This window comes from Chrysemys picta, chromosome 6 (assembly GCF_011386835.1).
Source record: "Chrysemys picta bellii isolate R12L10 chromosome 6, ASM1138683v2, whole genome shotgun sequence".
NCBI lineage: Eukaryota > Metazoa > Chordata > Testudines > Emydidae > Chrysemys > Chrysemys picta.
This window is the reverse complement of record NC_088796.1, coordinates 100,122,147-100,136,934: the sequence shown is the minus strand read 5'-3', so window position 1 is coordinate 100,136,934 and position 14,788 is coordinate 100,122,147. Positions and strand designations below refer to the sequence as shown.

At 43.2% G+C, this 14,788-nt stretch overlaps 1 protein-coding gene across 16 annotated transcripts in view; it reads right to left on the bottom strand.

Moving 5' to 3' along the window:
• LOC101946689 (transducin-like enhancer protein 4) overlaps positions 1-14,788 on the bottom strand; it is a 120,149-nt gene that overhangs the window by 72,280 nt on the left and 33,081 nt on the right. For all 16 annotated transcript variants that reach the window (XM_005297711.5, XM_005297708.5, XM_065549439.1 and 13 more), the window contains exon 5: positions 11,361-11,423. In XM_005297711.5, coding sequence (XP_005297768.1) covers positions 11,361-11,423 — 63 coding nt within the window. The remainder of the gene's footprint in view (positions 1-11,360; positions 11,424-14,788) is intronic.

Genomic DNA, 14,788 nt, shown 5'->3' with positions numbered 1-14,788 from the left:
CAGTAGCCGAGCCTAGCTGGAGCTGCACTGTGCTGATGAGACTACAGAAATGAACGCCATACTAGGGGGGAAAAAACAAAAAACAAAACAAAACAAAAAAAACACACATGCACACACTCTGGAGATTATGGTTTCCACAGTATAGGCTACCTGTTGACGTCTCTGCGTTTGCGCAGAAGAGGGTTCAGCCAGATCTGAGGCCTTTATGGGGAGTGTATTGTTCTCTTATCTATAGCCAGAGGCTGAACTGAGTATAGTATAGGCAAGACCTCACATCACAAGGATGCACCAGGTATAATAGTGTCTTTATGCTGTAGTGGAACAGGAGACTGAGATATCGGCTCTGAACTATATTTCAAAACTAAGATCCAGATTTTCTGATGTGCAGTTTGGTTCAGCACACTGCAGGAGATGTGGTGTGTCAGGAGCCTATTAGTTGTCATGATTTTTAGGACCAATTTGCATACCAAGCGTATGCAGGCTGCAGATAGCCAGAGTGCAGACTGCACCTCCGCCTCCCACCCCCCTCCAAACAACACGTGCCTATATTGGGGTTGGGAGAAACAGTTGGTTCAGGAGCCAAATATACTGGTTCTAGAACAGCTAAGAGTGCCCCATCACCAGCGGCAAGTCTCAGCTGGCGCGATCCAGATGTTTTCCTACCCGTTTGTGCCACAACAGCTGTGCACAGAGGCTGGAATGCAAGAAAATCCGGCCCTAGGACTCTAGGCACAGCTGTCTGAAATTTTGAGAGATTTCAATGAATTTAGGTTTACATATACACATTTCTTTTTTTTTTTTTTTTTTTGCAAATTCACCTCCTCTCCCCCATCCCAATCAGCTCTCACCCAGATGTAGTTTCTAGCAGAGAGTCACATGTCAATCCCAAATGCAACTGTTTATTAAGAGTTTTGGAGGAAGAGAGAGAGTTTGATCAGTATTAAGAGAGAATACCATGGAAAGTGGTAGAAAGGATGTTTACGTTACAGTAGGGACGTGGCGCAGAATTAAGGTTGATGTAGGAATCTTGGGGTAGATCCTGCATAAGTTTTAGTTGTATGGATACCCATGAATAAATCTATATGGGTATACCTGCACAGAAAATAAAAGCAAGATCCTGTGCAAGTCCCCTTTAAACAGCTTTGGTGACATAAAGGGGACTTAAGTGGGACAGAAAAACAGCCCCTAAGAGGGAGAATTTGAAAGGCACAAAGGGGGCTTAAGGCCATTTTGGCTTCCTTTTTCCTCCCCTAGGCTGTTCTTTCCACACTGAGACTCTGACCCTTGGATTTTATATTTTTTTTACTTTTGAGCATTTTGTTTTCTGAAGTATAATGTTCATTTTAACCCTCACTTAAAAGGTTTTTGGTCTGTGAATATTCTCTTGCTCCAAGTGGTGCTGTATTTCTTTTCATTAGAGTCCAATAATTTTGAGGTAACAATTATTTCTAAAGCATTGAAAAAATATAGAAAAAAAACAAACAACAACAACAACAACAACAGATTTCCAAACAACTCTGGCAAGAGGCAAAATCCTCCTCACCAATACTATAGTCAAGCACATTTAAGTACTAGTTTTAAGGCGGGGAAAAAACTTAACAGGAGATGTAACTCTCAATATACTTCTTTAAACCAACATTTCTTCTTGTACACAAGCAAATAAAGAACAGACTTTCTTCCAATTATAATAATCAGTTCTTTTCTTCAAAAAGAGTTCTCTCTACACTACCCTGTGTGTTTCATATTGGATTAACAGGCCAGGCCAAGGAATCCATTCTCCTACCACGCCTGTAAGTCAGACTAGTATCATTATTCCTTTTTCTATTTATCCCTGTCTCTTCTCATCACCCTCTCTTGTTGCCTCTACTGAGCTGTGTCTACACTACCCACCATCGCACAACCACCAGTGGTAGTAACAACAGAGACCATACCATACCGTACCATTGCTACCACCATGCTGATTAACCCTGAACAGAGGGAGTCAAACATGGCGTAGTGGTAAAAATGCCCGTGCTCCATCTACTATGTCTCGCTCCCACCACCAGGGGAGCTACACTAGTGGTAATGAAACAGTGAGAGATCCTCCAAAACAGGCTAGTGTGTACAAGGCCTAATTTCATCCTCCACTCCAGCACTGGTAAACAGATGCATTTAATTAATCTAGAGCAAAATGTGCTGAACTCTTCACTCTGCAGAGCCCAGCTGCTCTGTTCTGGTTTTGTGCGCTATGTGTTCAAAGCAGTTGCAGACCAGAACATCAGAATTTAGGTAGTTTCACTATACATATCAGCTGTACAGACAGCACAAGGGATATTAATCCTGAGCCAAAGGGCAGAGACAGATTTACAAGGAAGGTACAGCACACACATAGAATGGCTAGACAAAATACTAGCAATCCATGCAGCATTTGCTAATATAAATGCCTAATACCAAGGTGGCAGAAACAGGGGTGAAGCCCAGAGCCTATATTTGAAAAAATATTTTAAAAAAATTAATAAATGGTATTCTAATACTGTTTAACAGTGTGATTAAAAAACTGTGATTACTAACAATTAATTTTTAATCGTTTGACAGCCCTAGTTAAAATTAAGTCAAACTTATTATAACCTATTAACTTAAGTAGAAAAAAATATTAAGCAATACAGGTTTGTTGCCAAATTTTAAAGAAAGTTAGACCACTGAACTGGTGGAAGTCACTGGCTAAGCACCTCAAACCAGAATTTGTTGATTTGCTAAACCAGCTTTTGACAGCAGTGGCCTCTTTTGCAAGTAGAGAGAGAATATTTTCTTCATTTCAGTTCAATAGCTAGTACATTCAAAGTTAAGAAACCAATTGGGAGCTGAAAAAGCAGGAAAGCTTGTTTTCCTCTTCCTATCTATGAATAAAATCTAGGTGTGAGAGGATGAGATCTACTAGTTCTAAAATATTATAGGGCATGGAAACCGGAAACAAACAATCTGTTCAATTCACTAACTATAGATAATACATTCTTTGTTAATCAGTTTTAATAGCAAAACAGGTTTGATAAACCTTTTGATAAATGCTTTTCCTTGTGCATACAGTAGTTTGAAAGTAGTATTATTTAACAAAAATAAATTTAAAATACTGTTGTTGTGCATTTGTCATTGAATCTGAATTTCCATCCAAATAGAGCTTGAAAAAAAATCACAAGTAAAAAAAAAGTCATCTAGTAAATAAATGCATCATTCACTTTGTGTTAGAAAAATAATGTAAAAATTAAAAATCAATAAATATAAATTAAGTTACATAATTGCTTAAATAAATGTTTATAGATACAGCATAGCCTCCTGGTTAGGAAAAGCATATCAAATTTAGTGTAAAGGCTATATTTAGTTTCAAATCAACATGTTTTAATCAACCATTAACCATTAAACTATTTAACAACAATTTTAATTAACAAAAATCAACCTCTCGTGGGGAGGAGGGAGAGAAATCACTAAAAAAGTACAAACGCAAAACAATTAAAATCGATTATTTAAATCAAGGTTTCCTGCTTGTTGATTTAAATCATGATTAAAATTAATGATTTAAGTCGCTTTAATTTAAATCATTCCACACTTCTACAATGCATCTTTATCAAGCGATCTGACGATTTTGATCATAATCTCTTGCATCAAACTGAGTTACTGCAAACCATTGATTCCTTATGAAGCTAACAAGAAAGAAGATAAATTAACCTGGTGCTATTATGAGGCAGTAATGTTGCCATCAGTGCATGTAACCACTGTATTTTGTTCATTTTCCCCCCACGCACAACACTAAAGTGACTGGTCACATTTTTAAGCTACTATTCAACAATTATACTGTAAGCAAAATGCGTAAACAGCATAAGCACAATGTATTTCAATTCTATATTAATCTAGATCAGCAGTTCTCAAACTGTGGGTCAGGACCCCAAAGTGGGTCGCAACCCAATTTTAACAGGGTTGCCAGGGCTGGCTTTGGCCCTGGGCCCCAGCAAGTCTAAGCCCAAGCCTGAGGGCTTCAGCCCTGGGCAGTGGGGCTAAGGTTACAGGCCCCCTGCCTGGGGTTAAAGCCCTTGGGCTTTGCCCCTCTGGCCTGGGGAGGTGGGGCTTCGGCTTTGCACCCTCCCCCCTCCCAGGGTGACAAGGCTTGGGCGGGCTCAGGCTTCAGTCCTCCCTCCTGGGGTCCTGTTGTAATTGTTGTTGTCAGAAGGGGATCATGGTGCAATGAAGTTTAAGAACCCCTGATCTAGATCATGAAAAACAGGATTTAAAATTACCCCTCCCTTTTTTTAAAAGATAGATTATAAACCAAATTAGTAAAACACTCAAAACTGCTACATCTATGTGTGCCGATATAACATGATTTTAACAGATATTAGTATTAGGTAGAGGCTACGCAGTTACTAGAATTTCACCACTTCAGCATAAAGACCTTATTTTGTTCAATCAGTGGCATTTTTAAGACAGATTTTTTTATTCCTATTAAAAGCATTAAAATTACATATGCTTACACTTGCCCCCAAGCAAGACAAATTGGCACAGTGACTTTTTGGAAATGTTCCCTTTGCTCTTTGTAAACGCATGTAAAAAAGGTGAAGTTCTGAATTTTTTTTGAACCTCTTCATTTCCTTTTTAGCCTGTAGAGCTTTGACGCTATGGAACATGAACACATAAGAAGGTATACTGCTGATAAATGTGAGAGAATGAGACGTGAGCAGGTGAAGAAATCATTATGGGCCAAGATTTTATAAAGTGGAGGCAATTGGCACAGACAAATACAGAAACCATAAAAGATTCTATTTGTAGACTTGAAAATGCTTAACTTTAGGGTCCAATCCAAAGCCCAATGAAGTCTTTCCATTGATGTCAATGGGCTTAGGTACTTAGTAGATAGTATTGTATCCATAAAAGAAGTGGGGCAATGTCCTTTTGTAACTATATCCTTTAGATCAATTCAGCTGTCTATCATCTAAGTTCCTTGTAATGAGCATGACTGTGGGAATGGGTAGTGCAGTTCACATGTGTGATTATTTCTCTAAAGGCTTGTCTACACTTAAAAAGGTGCAGCGGTAGTGCTTCATTGAAGACGCTAACTACACGATGGATAATCCAACAGAGCAGGAATCCCTCCCATCAACGTAGCACTGTCTACACTGGTAATCAGGCCAGTATAACTGCATCGTTCAGGGTTGTGGATTTTCCACACCCCTGAGTGACAGATATACCAACATAAGTTGCTAGTGAAGCCAGCCTTGATCATGCATTGAAAAATTGCTCCCCAGCTCCTGGTCTACACTACAAAGTTAGGTCAATGTTAGCCGCCTGGCGTAGATCTAATGATAAGGTGTCTACACTTAAGTTGGTTTTCCATCGATATAAGCACCCTCTCCCCATCTCCCCATGCGGTGTTGAGCCCTGGTCGACGTATTGAGGTCAATGCAGCACAAGTGTAGACACAGCATTACGAACATGGAGCCTCACAGTCCTCCAGCTGCTGTCCCACAATGCCCTATACTGACTGCTTTGGTCACAATTGTCATCTCCGTGGCCCAGGAGTCATGGAGACCAGAAGGTCTCCCTGCCCTTCAAAACCACACAAATTTTTTGCATGCCTTTTTCTGACTGTCCAGCTTGGCAAGCAAACCTAGCAGCTCTCCCTTGTTGTGTGCAACTGCCCAGCTGCCATGCAGGCTACATCCTCCAGAAGCACTCTGGCTTGCAGTAAACAGAAGATACTGGATCTCCTGGGCCTGAGGAGAGAAGAGGCTGTGCAAGCACAGTTATGGACCTGCCACAGAGACATGGACATCTATGAGAAGATTGCACAGGGGAAGCAGGGGAAGGGGTATGACAGGGGCCATCAACTGCACCAGGCATATCATTAGTCCAGGGAGACCAACAGTCAATCAGGTGCTGAGGTGCAGACCTGCCACTTTTACAAAGAGCTGCATACCATACATGAAACTCTAATGGAGGTACTCTGCAATCCTCTCCCAAAGATTTCTAGGAATGGCAGACTTATTTCTTCCTCCACGGTAGGATGCTTTCCCCACACCATTTGACAATAACTTTGGCAGGCACCACTACAGAACACAAGCTAGTACATACGGGCCCGGGTGGCTTTGGGATACCAGCAGCAGCTATGCACTCTGTGCCTTTGTTTCCCTCAAGAGTGAGATATCAGCTAAGATCACCAACACCTGAAGAAAACGGTGCCAGTATTCAGAGCCATTGCCCTTTACTCAGTTTCATGCAAGAAACTCCCTCCCCATTTCCTTCAAATCTGGCAGGCCATACTCCCCACAGTCTTGTTTAAAACCTCAGGGGAGCAAGGGAAGGGAGTTCGGAGTCTTAACTTTCACTTTCTGTTGTGACTATATGGACAATGGTACCCCGGTGTTTTACCTGCAGCTGCTGCCATTACAGCCTTGAGGGGTTCCTCAGGGGTTTCCCCCCTGGCCTGAGCCAGATAAGGAGGAAAAAGAAGAAGAGGACTCAGATGACATGTTCAATTAAATCCTGCAAGCCAGTGCTGCATCAGACTGTGAGCAAAGGGGCTAGAGGGTGAACACTGCAGACAGCCTGGAGAAGGAAAGAGTGGACAAGAGGCAGCCGAGGAGTCCCGGCAGGAAGAGAAGGAGATGCACCAGAACATAATGGAGCTTCTCTGGCAGATGCTACAAACTCTTATGGACCTACAGGTTCAACTATCATGGGCTTGCCTTCATTTGCAGTCCATGGAGAACTTCATTACAGCACCTTCCTACACTCCCCCGAACATTCCATGTGGTATCAAGGGCCACATCCCCACCCCTGCCACTCTACACCAGGGGATATTAAGAACAACCACAGCTTCCACAGGCCAATGTATGTGTAGGAAAAATGGACATGAATGTTCCTTCCCTTTGTTAAGTTCTATTCCATTAATTTATTAATTTTTTAATGTATTTGCTTTTAAATTGCACATACTTTTCTTTGCACTGATTGTTACAGAATAAAATTCTATTTGAAAAATAATTCATCTTTATTGTTTCACAACATTAGCTGCAGAGTGCTTAGCAGTTTTGAAAGCACCCACTGTTACTGTTACAGTGTGACAACTCATAGGATCAATGACAGTAACAAACAAGCGTAAAGCAAGCACTGCAAAATTAATAGGTGAATTGATGGAGTTATATTCATAAATGTACACCAAGCACCATACAATTCCTAACAGGCCCTAAAACACACGGGCCAAGTAAAGCACAGTATTCCATAATGCATTACTTGGCTCACTGTTGTAGTGCTTTTTCAAAGCTACCCTGAGCCATACAACTTCATGTTGAGCGCTTCTAATACCACTCGTGGCTGGCTGTTCAAACTCAGGAGACAGCCACTCCACCTCTGCCTTCCACCCCGGTGGCAACTTTCCCCCCTCTGATTCACAGATATTATGCAGGACACAGCAGACAGCTATATAACCATTGGGATGTTTTTTTCCCACTGAGATCCAATCTTGTTAGCAAAGAGCGCCAGCCCCCCTTCAATCTACCAAAAGTGCATTCCACTGTCATTCTGCATCCGCTGGCCCAGTAGTTGAATCTTTCTTTGGCCTGTGTACAGCTTCATGAGGAGCAAGAGATAGGCTGGATCCCTGTGATGGGGTGCATGAACCCAACACTGGGGAAGTAAAGGTTAAGTAGCTGCTCTAAGGCCCAGAAAACCCTGCCCAACTGCCCCTGCTGGGCATGCTCACATGCTCACTGAGCTCAAAAGAGAGCAGTTTAGTTCGGTCTGGGTAACTGGAGCAGGAGAGCAGTTGTGTGTTGCAAGTTCCTGTCAAGAAGCCACCGAAGCCTCACGTGGTTGGGCCTAGTCCTCAACGCTAAGCTGCCACAGGCCTTTCAATTGCAGAGATTGGCAACAATGAGCCATGGCTGAGAGAGGAAGACCCTCCAGAGCACAGACTCCAGAATGGACCCCAAATTACTGCCTCAATGAGCCCTGGGTTGGAATCTGGTGGAGCAGGGAGGGCCCAAGTTCTCCTAACCCCGGATGCCTGATGTTCACCCTCAGGCAATGCGAGAGCTTGTCACTCACCAGGCAGTGCAGACAGGATTGGCCCTGTACCCCACCTGCCAACAGTCCCCCAGAATCACTATTGGAATTTCAACATCACTAATGGTAATCCGCTGCTCTGGGGAAAATAGTCCTTGCTTGTAGCTCTCTCAACAGTCCTGTATTCTTAAAGATGTGAGTGTTATGCGCCTTCTTGACCAGCCAACATCGAAGTCGGTGAAGTGTCCCAAATGATCAACCAATGCTTTCATCACCATAAAAAAGCCCTTACTGTTGATGTACTCTGTGGCAAGGTGCTCTGGTGCCAAAATAGGAATTTGTGAGCCATCTCTCACCCCACCACACTGCGGGAACCCCATTGCTGCAAATCCATCCATTATGTCCTGCACATTGCCAAGATTTCCTGCATAGCAGGACATGACTAATACCCTGCACACTTGTATGGCAATGGCCACCACAGTCGATTTTCCAACTCCAAAATTATTTCCCAGTGACTGGTAGCATTCTAGCAATGCTAATTTCACAGCTCAATCACACTTGATTCTCCACTGTCCTTGCAGCTCTCATTTTGGTGTCCCTGCGCTGGAGGAATGTGGTGAGTTCGGCCCACAGATCCAAGAACATGGCCTTGTGCATATGAAAATTCTGCGGCCATGGCTTCTCATCCCATGCCTGCGTTACAATGCAATCCCTCCAGTCAGTGCTTATTTCTCAGTGCCCAAAGCGGTGCTCCACCATCTGCAGCTGCTCTGTGAATGCCACTAAAAACTTTGAATTCGTTCTCTCTCTGTCCCACAGCAATCTGTCCTCCAAGAAATCATGTTCCTTGCTGATTTGGTTCCTCTGATGGCTCTGCAAATACCAGAGGATCGTGTGTCCTGTGCTTGCAACACTTACGACATTTGTGCAGACTTGTGCATACTCCAGTCAGAGATGGTGAACAGCAAGAAGGGCCGTGTGGGTTTGTGGGATTTTTTTAAAAAGGTGCAAAAGACGACATTATGGGATCGAGACAGTTGCACGCTGGGAAGTTGACCCCTTGCTTCTAGTCACCCCTGCATGGCTCATTTCTCCCTCACCAGGCACTGCCAGAGTTTCCCAAAAGACAGCACACTGGAGAATGGTGGGTTGCACACTGGGACACCTACCTATGGTGCACCACACTATGCACTCTTGGTGAGCAACCTCGGCACGAACAGAAGGAGCCAGGTATGCATGCGCACAACTAACTTTGATGGCTTTTTGCTAACTTAATTTGCGTTGACCAAAATTTGTGATGCAGACATGGCCTAGAAAGTTGGTAGATAGTCCTCTACACTATAGTTAAAAGTAAGAGTCCTAGCACAGCTCCCCAATTTCTGCTTATGCATCCCACACAGATTATTCTCCCTGCCTGCAGAAAAAGGCAACAATGCATCCTTCATGATTCCTCCTCCCTCCAGAGCATCACTTAAAATGCATCAGTAGTGCAAGCTTTCAGCAGATTGACTGTGGAGTAAGGTGAGCATGATATATGTGGAGCAGTAGGAGAGAAGAAATCTGTGTTGAACTGACTGGGGCACCACCACTTACACACAAACCCCAAAACTTTACCCCTTTTTTCACATGAACACATAGAAAGGGTCAAGCCTAAGATGAACAAAAGGACGGCAAAAACTCAAATATCACCAACAAACCACATATATTTTTTCTAATTAATAAGTTTTCATTTTGTGCGTGTGAAAAGGGAGAACGGAGAAAGGTACAGCTGAACCATTTGGCTAATTTATGTATTAAAACAAGGATTTCTTTAGGACTTCAATGGAAAGTTCTAAAACTGCAACCACAGAAAATAAATAAAATAATAATAATAAAGCAAGATCTCTGAATGCAGGACCACACTATTCCTACCTAAGGCAAAATGCCACTTCGTACTGCATTTGGACCTGATTTTTTGCCCAGATCACAGCTCTGATTGCCAAATACTCTCCCCCACCTGTCTTTTAAACTCTTGTCAGTTTAGTATGCATAGAGCAAAGGGACCAATAGCACTGGCTTGAATCAGGAATAGGTAAAGTGACAGCTTTCCGAAATAAAAGCCAATACATCTCAATCCTATCTCTCTATTCAAACCCTGTGTAACTCCTAAATAGAGCAATTTCCAAATGTGCAGTGTTTCTGTAGCATTAACAAATGAGTACAAGGATTAAACTAATTTTCATTTGTGACTCAAGGCAGGACTTGAATTCAGGCCCCCAGTGGCAGCAGAGAAGGGTTTGTGCAGTAACTCACTACAACATTTAGCCCTCATAAACACAACTTTATAGGACACACACACACACACACACACACACACACACACCCTCCAGCAAGCAGAAGGATGAACAGCTCTCTTGAAAAGCAATGACACTTTGTGGAACAATTAAAAGGGTGGGAGAAAGAATTGTAGTACATTCTCAGACTGCAATACAATGCTTTGCAGCTGCACTACAAAGAAACACCGCTGTAAGCTCTGACTTCCCACCACTGATTTTACTGAAATGAATTCCTAAATTATACAGCATCAAGCCCGCCTATTTCCAATGGCCTCCCATGTCCAAATCCATCCCCTGCACAAAAAACAAAAACAAAAACTTTTTTTAAAGCCACTATACACTTACATTCTCCTTTCACGAACCACACTCTCATTTTATCCCACACAAGCCAATGGTAGCAAGGTTCCTCCAGCCAGCACCACACCTTTCCCTCAAGTTCCCTGTGTCTCTCAGAAGGCATCTGCAATGCACTCAAGCTCATGAGACTGAATCATAATTTTGAGGTCAGTGCTTACAGAGAGTTAATCTTCAGTGTATTTTCCTCAAACACACAGAAGACATAAAAGAGGAAGAATACAACAGACAAAAACTTCATTAGTATGTTTACTATCTAGAGCATCACCATTTGATAGACCTACGTACATTTCTGCCTACTTTTAATGCCCATTGTCAAGAATGTAGCACAAATCATGTATTTCTAGCAATTTTTCAATCTATCCTATTAGAAGCCAGTTTGACAAAGTCATTATTCTGAGCAGCACTACATTGTACTTGACAGCAAAATATTTTAAACAACTAAATTTTGCTTAGCACATTAGAACGTGATCTATTCTATAAATGCACTTATTAAAAATTCAGTAGAATATAACTTAAGACATTGACGTTGGAACAGCACCTTGGAAAATGAAATATGGTCACCATGAGTTTTACAAAGCCAGAGAGATCATTACAAAGCTCCACTTTTGTAACAACAACAACAGAGCATCTTTTAAGGCCAGTACCTGCAAACTACCACCTTACCTCTTGGGATAAGAAGGGGATGACTTGTGCACATATAGCATTCAGCCTCTTGACAATTTCTGCCTGCACATAAGAAGAAGAAGAAAGTTAGTGTATTCTATATTTCTCAAAATGTTATCACACGAACTAACATATCAAACTGCCTCTATCACTCGTTTTGTGTAACCACGTTTTAACTGGAATAGTTAATAAGAATAAAAAAATAATTCAGTGACCCAATTCAACAACAGGAAATGGCTATTGTTAGTCATTTACAGCTCACATTTTTAGGAGTTTCCTCACAAAACAAGCTTTTCAGCTTCCATATGGTCCAAAGAGAATTTTCATTTCCATTTCCATTATAAAAATCAGAGGTGTATCATGTCGTCTCCAGGAGGAGCAGCACATAAACCAATCATACTTTTTTCCAGTACTATTTTCAAACCTTACAAAAACCTCAAAATTATTGAATACTAATGATACATATCATCCCCTCACAGAAAAAAAGATAATTTAATTCAAGGAATATGTCAATAACTCAACTGTAAGATGGGGGTAAATATATATAAAGAAAGAATATCTGAACTAAAAACATTGTGGGAGCATTACAAACATCATATGCAACTTCACTGAAGATCATGTTAAGATACAGCTCAGACATTGCAATTTGGGATTCTGAATTTAGAAAAATAAGTAATACTTAGATCTTTGATAGCACTTTTCCTGGATTAATACTAGAGTCATTTCACTCAAGTCAACTGATTCACTGGAATTACTCTGGATTTAGACCAGTGTAACTGTGATTAGAATCTGATTCTATAGGATACTGTATTTCCATAGAGATGGATTATTATATATATTTAACCTGCACATCTTAATGTTGGTAGGGGAGATATCACAACAGTTACAATTACAGGGACTTTCTTAAAATAAATTCTACACTGGGTCAGTTCCTCATTATATAGGAGGGCAAAAGGCTCTTTTTCTTGCAAAGTCATTACCAGAATGACAGAGACACTCATACTTGTGCAATTTTGGTTTCCTCCTTTCATCAGCAACCCTTTCAACCTTCTCACTATGCAATCTTTTAAATGACAAAACCTTAAAAAAAATTATCTAACCAACAGACTAATAAAGTATCTAGCATTCCATATAAAAATCTGTGTTAATGAAACATTATGGTTATAAAGCTGTGTCGTCAGACGTCATGATATGCTACAGCCACGGGTTCATGTGAAATTTTAAACTTTGTCCCTTTGTGCATATTATGACACTTTTTAACACTCACATACAACACATTTTCTGGTTATCTAGCAGTACAACCTTCCTTAAGTACAGTTCAGGAGCTTACACAGTTAACTACAAAGCTAATTTACCTAAAAATTTAACTGACCTATATATGCCTGCAATTTTGCACAATATTCTATAGTACATCTCTTATGTATTAATATTAAGTAAATACAGTTTACTATGTACTTCTCCTCATCTAGGAACAAGGAGATTGAGTTGTAGTTGCTAAAATTAAAGTTGCTGGAGCATTTCCTAACTTGAGGGTTCAGCAACCATACAACAACTTTGTACAGAATTTCCAAGGTTTAATAAAAAAGCAACAAGAAAAACCTATAGGTACTGATCCTGCTGTTCTGCTTTAGGCAGACCCCTGCATCCACGAGGTGCCCTACTGACTTCAACAAGGATCCCTTGGGTCCCTCACAAAGCAACTTGCAGAACTCAGGTCTTAATCTTCACTACTTCATAAATTCTCACAACTTGTTACAATTACTGATATTTTACAAGTTAAAAAAAAAATCCATGCATTTTAAGTCATCCACAGAATAAAAGCAGAATATACCTTCCTCAGCTGCAAAGCTCCCTCTGGTGCACCTGAAATGTATGCAGTAGCCTTACCTAACTCCTTTACAATTTGAGATTTACAGGTACTGAGGACAAAGGCCTGGTCAGAGTCTTTGACTCAGCCTTAGGGTTGCCAGGCATCTGGTTTTCAACCGGAACACCCAGTCGAAAAGGGACTCTGGCAGCTATAAAAGTCCAGTCGGCGGCACAGCGGGGCTAAGGCAAGCTCCCTGCCTGCCCTGGCTCTGTGCGGCCCCTGGAAGCAGCCGGCACATCTGGCTCTTAGGAACACGTGCAGCCATGGGGGCTCCATGCACAGCCTCCACCCAAAGTGCTAGCTCTGCAGCTCCCATTGGACAGGAACTGGGGCCAATGGTATCGGTGGGGATGGCGCCTGTAGGCGCAGGCAGCACGCAGAGTCACCTGGCCACCCCTGCTCCTAGGAGCCGGACATGCTGGCCGCTTCCAGGAGCCGCTTGAGGTAAACGCCGCCCGGCCAGAGCCCACATCCCTCACCCCCTCCTGTACCCCAACCTCCTGCCCCAGCCCTGAGCCCCCTCCTGCATCCCAAACCCCTCATCCCCAGCTCCACCCCGGAGCCCACACCCCCAGATGGAGCCTGTACCCCCTCCCCCAGCCCTGAGCCCTTCCACACCCTGAACCCCTAATTTCTGGCCCCATCCCAGAGCCCAAACCTATAGCTGGAGCCCTCACCCGAGTGATGGTGGGGGAAGAGCAAGTGATAGAGAAAGGATGAATGGAGTGAATGCGGGGTGGGGCCTCGTAGAAGGTGCAGGGCAGGGATGGGGCCTCAAGGAAGGGGCGGGGCAGGGCAGGGCAAGGGTGTTTGGTTTTGTGCGATTAGAAAGCTGACAACCCTACTCAGCCCATGCATGCTTTCAGTCCCCTTTGTACCCAACAGATAAGTTAGTCACTAGGTTGCCAGGTGTCTGTTTTTTGACCGGAACACCCAGTCGAAAAGGGAACGTGGTGGCTCCGGTTAGCACCACTGACCGGGTCATTAGAAGTTTGGTTGGCAGCCCGAAGCACCAGCTCCGCAGCTCCCACTGGCCAGGATCCGTGACCAATGTGATCTGCAGGGGCAGCACGCAGAGCCCCCGTGGCCGCCCCTCCCCCTAGGAGCCTGAGGGACATGTCACCACTTCTGGGACCTGCCTAAGGTAAGCGCCGCCCAGAGCCTGCACCCCTCACCCCCCCACACACACCTCAACCCCCTGCCCAAGCCCTGAGCCCCTTCCTGAACCCAAACCCCTCATCCCCAGCTCCACCTCAGAGCCCACACTCCCAGCTGGAGCCCGCACCCCCTCCTGCACCCTAACCCCCTGCCCCATCCTGGAGCCCCCTCCTGCACCCCAACCCTCTTCCCCAGCCTGGTAAAATGAGCAAGTGAGCAAGGGTGGGGGAGAGCAAGCAATGGAGGATGAGGGATGGAGTGAGCGGGGCACCTCAGAGAAGGTGCGGGGCAGGAGGCAGGGTAAGGGTGTTTGGTTTTCTGAGATTAGAAAATTGGCAACCCTAATAGTAACATGTGCATTGAATATTCTTCCTTAGCTGCACTCTAAGAGTGAGCATAA